This window comes from Colobus angolensis, unplaced genomic scaffold (genome assembly GCF_000951035.1).
Source record: "Colobus angolensis palliatus isolate OR3802 unplaced genomic scaffold, Cang.pa_1.0 Scaffold42, whole genome shotgun sequence".
Classification (NCBI taxonomy): Eukaryota; Metazoa; Chordata; class Mammalia; order Primates; family Cercopithecidae; genus Colobus; species Colobus angolensis.
This window is the reverse complement of record NW_012117599.1, coordinates 9,377,744-9,386,622: the sequence shown is the minus strand read 5'-3', so window position 1 is coordinate 9,386,622 and position 8,879 is coordinate 9,377,744. Positions and strand designations below refer to the sequence as shown.

General features: G+C 47.7%; 1 protein-coding gene across 1 annotated transcript; it reads right to left on the bottom strand.

Moving 5' to 3' along the window:
* Positions 1-4,291: 4,291 nt before the first annotated feature.
* GPR45 (G protein-coupled receptor 45) lies at positions 4,292-6,332 on the bottom strand. Its single transcript, XM_011956621.1, has one exon. It carries the CDS (start codon positions 6,080-6,082, stop codon positions 4,781-4,783), a length of 1,302 nt encoding a protein of 433 aa, XP_011812011.1. The 5' UTR covers positions 6,083-6,332; the 3' UTR covers positions 4,292-4,780.
* Positions 6,333-8,879: the final 2,547 nt, after the last annotated feature.

The following is an 8,879-nucleotide window of genomic DNA, read 5'->3' as shown; positions in this document are numbered from 1 at the left end:
GTCAAGGGTAGGACCAGGTGGAGATAAATGAATCATGGGGATGGTCTCCCCCATACTATTCTCACGGTAGTGAATGAGTCTCATGAGATCTGATGGTTTTATAAAGTCGAGTTCCCCTGCACAAGCTCTCTTGCCTGCCACCATGTAAGATGTGACTTTGCTCATTTGCCTGTTGCCAGGATTGTGAGGCCTCCCCAGCCATGTGGAACTGTGGTCCATTAAACCTCTTTCCTTTATAAATTACCTAGTCTTGGGTATGTCTTTATTAGCACTGTGAGAACAGAGTAATACAGTAATACATGGGTAAATGTAAATGAAGTTCTTCCCTGAGTTCTATGAGCCACTTTAGCAAATTAAGCAAACCTGAGAAGGGGGTTGTGCGAAACTCCCATTTATAGTCTGTGGGTCAGAAGCACAGGTGACCACCTCCTACTTGTGATTGGCATCTGAAATGGTGATGGTAGTCTTGTGGGATGCAGCCCTCAACCTGTGGGTTCTGACTCTAACTCCAGGTAGGTAGTGTCAGTATTGAATTGAGTTACAGGACACCCAGCTGCTTTCCACTAGAGAGTTGCTTGCTTTTGTTTGTTTATTTCCAGAATGACCAAACAGCCATTTTCTCAAAGAACTTTCCACCCTTGCCCAAAAGTAACAAACCTTGGCCATCAGCAGGTCGACAGTGCAACTCTAATGCTTCCATGTCTTCAGCATCCGCCATGGACTCAGCCTTGGACTAGATCCTTTACGTACATGATTTTGTTTATTCCTCACTGTGGTCTTCCGGCTAGGAGTTTTTCTGCCATTTCAGAGATGAGGCAGGTGGGGTACAGGAATGCCATGTCACTTGCCTGGAATCCCACAGAGAGTGAGGCACCCTGGGGTTCAGACTGTCCTGTTTCAAGCACGTACTCCACATCCCCTGCGTTTCTGTAAGAGCAGAAACTGAGCACTGGGCACTCCTGCAATTGTGAGGGCTCTGCAGCCAAAGTTCCCAACTACATGAACAAAGGAGCTGAGCAGTGTTGAAAATACTTAATGCAGAAGATTTTTTGAGTCAAAAAAGCAAACAAAAGCACGCACCGTGACTTGTGTGCAGGGAAAATACACCTGTGGCTCAGAATGGCAAAGTAAGAATTGATCTAGGCATTTGCTGCTCATCTTGGTCATCAGAACATCCTAGAGAACCTTTGATTTTGTTTCACCCTGACCTTGGGGACTACAATTCAAGATGAAAAGGTGGCAGATTTGTAGGAGTAGTTACAAGTAGGAGGACACTTCTGAGACCTGCTTGTGTCTCATTTTTAATGCAAGAATCTCCCAAGGATCCCAGGTGTCTGCCTCCAGGGTTATTACCATGGTCAGCCAGTTTCTTTCTCTTGCCTAAGGCCCTACAGAGACAATTTAGCTGTGAAGCTGCCAAGACTTCACGCAGAGTGCAGGGTTTGAGTGAACCACAGGACTAGAGAGAAGATGCAAAAAAAAATGAATAATAAATCAATGGGTTGGGCACAGTGGCTCCTGCCTGTAATCTTAGCACTTTGGGAGGCCGAGGCGGGCAAATCACCTGAGGTCAGGAAGTCAGTATGGTGAAACCCCGTCTCTACTAAAAATACAAAAATTAGCTGGGTGTGGTGGTGCATGCCTGTAATCCCAGCTACTCAGGAGGCTGAAGCAGGAGAATCTCTTGAACCCAGGAGGCGGAGGTTGCGATGAGCCAAGATCATGCCACTGCACTCCAGCCTGGGTGACAGAGTGAGACTCCATCTCAAAAAAATAAAATAAAATAAAACAATGAAGCAGTGCTTATCCTGCAAATCTCAGGGAAGGAGACCAGAACCAGATATTTGCTTGGTATCTGAGGAAATCAAAGTTTGTTAAAGGTTCAAGCAAGGCCAGGTAGGATTATGAAAGTGGCACACTGCAAGTCAGAGGAGACTAACTGGCTGGAGTGATTTAGCAGCACCATCATGAAAACCAAAACAAAACATGTGGGGGCACTCAGCTGTGACCCATGTTGTTCCAACAGTCTCCCGGTTGTCATTTTATCTTTAGTCTTTCCAGCTTCTGCTAGTAACTTTCAGGTTCTAGACTTCCTGAAGCCTTTTTTCTTAGGGCACTGCTGTGGCCTGAATATTGGTGTCTCCAAAGTTCATGTGTTGGAAACTAATACTCGATGTGATAGTATGAAGAGATGGGGCCTCTGGGAGGTGAATGAGATTGGTGCCCCTGAAAAGAGGCTTGAGGGAGTGTCCCTTCTCCTTCTGCCATGCAAGGACACAGCCACAAGGTGCCATCTATGAAGCAGAGCGGGAACCCTTGCCAGACACTGAATCTACCTATACCTTTATCCCAGACTTCCTAGCCTCCAGAACTGGAAGAAATAAGTTCTATTGTTGATAAATGAGCCAGTCAGAGGCATTTTGTTACAGCAGTGTGAACAAATGGATATAGGGGTACTGGGTATTGGATTCTGGGCTTAATATGTGTGGTCTTGGTGCAAATTTTGGCAAGAACATAGAGGCTTATACACCGAAAGAGCAATAATACTTTATTTAAAATATATACAAAATTATTACTTTGAAACATATATATTACTATCCGACATACATCATACAACACTGATCGATGTAAATTTTGGTACCTTCATTTATTCAGTTGTGAACTCTTTTGTTCAAGGCTCTTGAAGAAAATTATCTGAAATGCCCACCAGAGGGGGGCGCCCATGGGCTTGGTCCCCTTGGTGGCTTGGCTGTGCTGTTGGGCACTGCTGGGGAACTACAACCCTATTCCATGGAGCTGAAGGCAAATCCCCACCTTGCTGGGGGAACTGGAGACACAGAATTGATGGGACCCACCTCCGTCGGTCACATGTCAATTGCTCATCTTCTCCCTCTCTCTCCATCTGGGAATAAACGGGGAGGGAGGTGAGGGGGAACAAGTGTCAGTTATCTTCTTTACCTTCCTCTGGGCTGAAGAGGAGGGTTAAGGGAAGTTATGTTTTACCTTTCACCCCTCTTCTTCTTTGCCCATGTTACCACTACTGCGGGAAGAAAGTATGAGAAGGAGGGGCTGGCTCTTAATTCAGTTTAGAAAGAAATGGGAAGTGAAGCAAAAATGGGGCTTCTGTGCTCTTAGGCTGAATTTGAGTTACAATGATCCTGAGATAAATCAGACAGCTGCTTTTGGGCATGGCCCATGCCTCATTCATCACTATCTCCCCCACAGTGCCTTACATCTAGTAGGCACTTAATGCATGCTCTTTGCATGGATGAATAAATGAATGCAGGGGACCTGATGACTTCAGACAGAAAACACATGTTTCAGAATCAGAGTGTTTGAGAGATGAAAGGGCACATTGGAAATCATCTAGACCTGCCTCCTCGTTTGGCATATGGGGAAACTGAGGCCCAGAGAAATGAGGAGAAACGAACAAGGTCACGTGACTAGTTCCTGATAGAGTCAGACCTGGAATCAGATTTTCTAAATCGCTCCTTATATTTCCCACCCTCTTCAGATCTGGAACAATAAAGAGCTCAGTGGGCTCAGTGTTATGCCCTGGACTCAGGACCCTCATATGCCAGCATGGGGACCCCTGGTGGTGGCCGAATAGGGCACAAGCAGGGAAGTCCCCTTCGGGCAACTCCGCTTCTGGGATCTGGTCCCAGTAGGTAAACAGGATGGCAGCAGTGGATCTGAGTGAGGTAGGAGGAACACAGAGACCAATGGGGACCCCAAGAATTGGGCTCGTTGGTGCTGCGCCTGCAGCGGGTCCAGTGCTGAAGTGGATTTGGTGGCTCGAAGGGCTCTGGAGCTCCAGGGGATCCAAAGGAAATGTGTAAACTAAGCCCAGCCTGCCCACTGCTGACACTGAAAGCAGGTCACTACAGATGCTTGCTCAGCAGGTGAGTTATAGTACATGGGAAACGGAGGGGAGGAAAATGAAGGGACGCAGGGACAGGGGTGGAGGGAAAGAGGGAAGGGCCAAAGGGTTCTCCAGTAGACAGGCCGAGTGGCCTTAGGGTGCAGGGACGGGGTGGACCCAGCAGGTGGGGGGCGCTGGGGACATGTAGGAGCTCCCGGATGTGCTTCTCACTTCACCTGGGCTACCCATGACCTTCTCTGGGCTTCGAGCCTCTGAGACCTCCCATGCATCATTCCAGGGAGCTCAAAGTACGAGGCTCACTCCGCTTCCCCCTGTGATTTTCGTTTCTGTTTAGGAAAGATACTTAGGCATGGGAAGAAATGCACATCTGATCAATATAAAGGACCTTTTGTGAGTCCCCACACACCACAAACATCAATAGCTGAAGAGCCCTGGTGTCAAACAAAACGAATGAACACCCAGGAGCTCACACCTACTGGAGTTTCTCAAGGTTTCTCTTGAGCAGGTGCAGAGAGGGCTCAGAGGGCAGGTTGAAGCTCTTGTGACCGACCCATCCTCCTACCCCACACTCAACCAGCTTCACTCCCTGTTGCCCTCCTCCTCCCTTTCTGCCCAACTTCTGCACGCCCCAGCCCACTCCATTTTTGCCTTAATGACTTTGCAGTTCCCATCAGCCCTGTGTTCGGCTCTTCTGCAAAGAGAAACAAAAATAATTCATCTTGCCAAAATTTGAAATTTGGGCGCTGCAGCTCATCTGATTACAAATGAGTACCTTTGTGCTTAAATAGCCACCACAAAGTGCAGACTAGGACCAACATGCCAGGGAACAGAACAGGACAGACCAGCCCACCCTGGGACCCGGGCTCAGCTGCCCCTTCTCTGTGGCCCCCTGGCCCCCTAAACCGCAGACTGGTTTTCGTTGCACACGTACACTGCGCTCGGCTGGATTCTCCTTCGGATCCGCTCAGGCACTTTGGGGAGGATTTGGAAGGTCTGGGGCAGCAACTCTATGCAGGCCTCGCGGAATTTTTTGATTCTCCAGCAGTAGACGATGGGGTTGAAGACGGACTTGAGGTAACTGAGCCACAGGACGCAGGTGCTGGTGGCATAGAAGGAGGAACCGCAGTAAAAGCGCTGGCTGAACACAGAGAGGAGGCTGTAGATGGAGTGGGGCAGCCAGCAGAGGGAGAAGCCCACGAAGAGGATCAGGATGGTGGTGAAGGCCTTGGTCTTGAAGCTCAAGTCCACGCTGACCTGTTGCTGCCGCTGCAGGCGCCGCAGGCCCGCCCTGGTGAGCTGTCGCAGGTCCAGGCTGTCCGACTGGTTGTGCACGCGCACGGCGTTCTTGCGGACCGTGTTGAGGATGCACATGTAGGCGCACAGCATGACGCCAAAGGGCGCGAAAAACACGGCCACCACCAAGGTGACCACGTAGGCGCGGTCGGCGGGGAGCTCCGTGTAGCCCAGCACGCACTGTGGGGCCCGCGCCGGCACCTCCACCAACGTCCAGCCGGTGAGCGAGGGCCCCGCGATGCAGAAGGACAGCACCCAGGAGACCGCGATGATCACCTTGGCCCTGCGCGGGTTCAGCTTGTCCTGGCGCTGGACGATGATGAGGAAGCGGTCCACGCTGATGATGAGCAGGATGGCCACGCCCTCCAGGACAAAAAACCAGTAGAGCGTGGCTGAGAGGCGGCAGAAGTTGTCCCCAAAGTGCCAGCGCACGGTGATGAGGGTGACGGCGGTGAAGGGCATGCAGCAGAGGGACAGCATGATGTCCGAGAAGGCCAGGGTGGCCAGCAGCAGGTTGATGGCCGAGCGCATAGCCGGCCTCTGGTACACGATGATGCAGACCACGGTGTTGCCCAGGAACCCCACCACGGTCATCAGCAGCATCACTATGGCCAAGGAGATCCTGAGGGGTGCGGGCAGCGGGGTGGAGCCGGAGTCCGAGGCGTTGCTGGTGTTCAGCAGCAGGTATGGGTAAGCCTCGAGGGACGTGCTGTTGCAGGCCATCGTGGAGAGACCCTTGGAGTTGGGACAGAAGTGGCCAGGAGGGCTCCCCTCAGCGCTTCGGTGGCTGCCATTTTTTGTCTGCCCGCTGCATCTTCCTGGATGTCTGTGGACCTCTGGGGCACTGGAATGGTCTTGGGGAGAAACGTCTGCCTTTGTGAGCACTAGCTGGGATTTACGATTCATGGATCACATCCTAAGCATTTCTGCCCGGAGCGACTGTGTGCACAGGTCGGTGCTTGGACACTCTGTAGCGGACAGCAAGCAAAAGTACAAAAGAGAAGGGAGTTAGAGTTTCCAAAGGCGTTGAAGAGAGCACGCCTTTAAACTTCACAGGCGTTTCTAAACAAGTTTATTTACCACTTGGGACAAAGCTTCGTATTCACAAGTATTGTCTGAGTCTTGTCAAGCAGCCCAGAAAAACCTAATCAGCTCTCCTCTGGGGAAACTGAGGAAGTAAACTTTGTAGTTAGTGTTTATGTAATAACTTGAGTTTTCAGCAATCTGTTGGAATGAAGCCTTGGTCTAGCCAACTAGCGTTAGAATCCAGCTCCGCAAGAGAAAGGTTTTGCCTGTTTCATTCTCTGCTATCTCCCGGTACTGACAACAGTGCCTGGCATACAGTAAGTGTCCAATAGATATTTGTTGAGTGAATGAATAAATGACAGTTAATGCTGCTGCTATAATATTTGTTTAGCTTTTTTAAAAAACCCACTTCATTGAGGAATGACTGACGTGTCAAAAGCTGTACAAATTTACATCTCAATATACTGAGAACCTATCACCACCAAGGCCAAAAATGTACCCAGCTCCCCCTGCCAAAACTCCCTCCTGCCACTTTTCTGGTATTATCATTTTGTTTTGGTGGTAAGAACACTTTACCTAAGATCTCCCCTCTTAGCAAATTTTAAGTATACATTTTTAAGTTTTAATTTTTAAAAAGAAATGTAAGTGTGTTTGTTTAACTTTATTTGATAAGTATAAATTCGCATGGAGTTATAATAATAAATAATATGGTGAAATTCTGTGTGCCCTTTACCCAGTTTTCCCTAATGGTAACATCTTGGATAACTGTGGGGCTGCTATACTATTACTTCTAGAAGCACAGATTGGGAGAAGGGAACTTTCCCCAAAGATAAGGACTTTTAAAATACAGTATTAGCTGGGTGCAGTGGCTCATGCCTATAATCCCAGTACTTTGGGAGGCAGAGGCAGGAGGATTACTTGAGGCCAGGAGTTCAAGACCTGCCTGGGCAACACAGAGAGATCCCATCTCTACAAAAAAATGAGCCAGACTTGCATCTATAGTCCCTGCTACTCAGGAGGCTGAAGCAAGACGATTGCTTGAGCACTGAAGTTCGAGGCTGTAGTGAGCTAAGGTGTCACTGTACTCCAGTCTGGTTAACAGAGTGAGATCCTGTCTCTAAAAAAAAAGAAAAAAAAAAGTAAATGAAATGAGCTTTTATTCCTTTACTTTCTTAATAAACTTGCTTTTACTTTCAAAAAGGTAAATAAAATATTAATTTTAATTTTGTCTCACTGATGTGGTAAGAGTGTGTTCAGTAGCTCAGGTCTGCAGTCACATCACCTGGGCTGGGGGAAGTCCAGCCTGCATCGTTTATCCAGCCTGGACATCTGGCTGTTGGATGCACCTCTGTTTGTAAGAAACTTCTCTTTTTCTAAATTCCTTGTGGTCATTGTTACAGATCTCTCACACCGAGGGGAATGCGGGCAATGTAAGAAGCCAGGAGGCCTCAGACGAGGCCTAGAGGATCTGGGAGTGGCAGTTGCTTGGTGATGCCACCTCAGTTTAGACCCAACCAATCCTTGGTCTTCCTTCCCAAGCACACCCAGAATGGGTTCATCTCTCAGTGGTGGGTACCAGTATCCAAACTTTTTCTGAGCTATAAAAATCAGAAACGTAGTGTGTTCATTTATAAGTGGGAATTATCTCTCATTCAGACCAAAATTATGACCCTTCTTCATCTCAGTTTTCTGATCTGTGGAATGGAGGTAATTATATATTTACCTCCAGAGTTGTTAAATATAAGTGCAATGCCTGGTAAAAGAAGGCCATTAATAAATTAACTCCATCTCCCTCACTGTTTCAAGTTTAGGGGTTTCTGTCTCTTGGATTAAACTGCAAATTTGTTGATGGCAGGAGCCATGACATGCATGTAAGAAGCCCTAATGGATTAAGCTCCTCTTGGAGCACAGAATAAAGGACCACTGAGAAAAAACACACTCTCGTGCATCCATGTGCCTGTCAATCTTAGCTGATAGTGAATTCTTCATCTGCACTCTTCTCTATGCTATACACTTAGATATTCCTCACAATGATAATTACAGAGAGTGATTTCATGCTTAACTAAAGGAACAAATAATGCGAGGTATTTTTTTTTAATGTATATGTCTTGAGATTGAACCTGATTAAAATTATTTTGGCTTCTGGACAACAACCTGTCTTAGATATTTTAATTTAGCATTTTGGTCACAGTCCTGTTGTTGATATCTGAATCAACAGTGCTTTTATTACAAGGGACTAGGGCACAAAGATCAAAGTAAAAGGTAACAAGTGAACAAGAAATATTCTGCTGATGTTCTTGGAATAACAGCACTCACCATCTCCGGCAGTTTTCACGGTGAGAAATGGGTGCCACAATATGAATTTAAAGCTGCAACAGAAGCTAGCTGGGAACTGAACCGTTTCAAGGTATTTATTTTAGTTCCTTTCCAAATGATCTCACCCTAGAACTGGGAGGCTGTGCAAGTGTCAGGAGGAAAGTCATCATCTCTAACTGAAGTGTGATTAATCAACTAAGGAAAGTGTGACCAGGCTGTGTGCTGCTGTGTGCCATGGTGTGGCTAGCTGTGCACTCGCAGAGCTTCAGTGAGCTGTGTCCACGCAAAAGATAGAAGGCACTTTCAGCAAAGCAGACACGTGGCCACCCATGCATTGTGTTTACTGCAAGGTTTTCTAAAG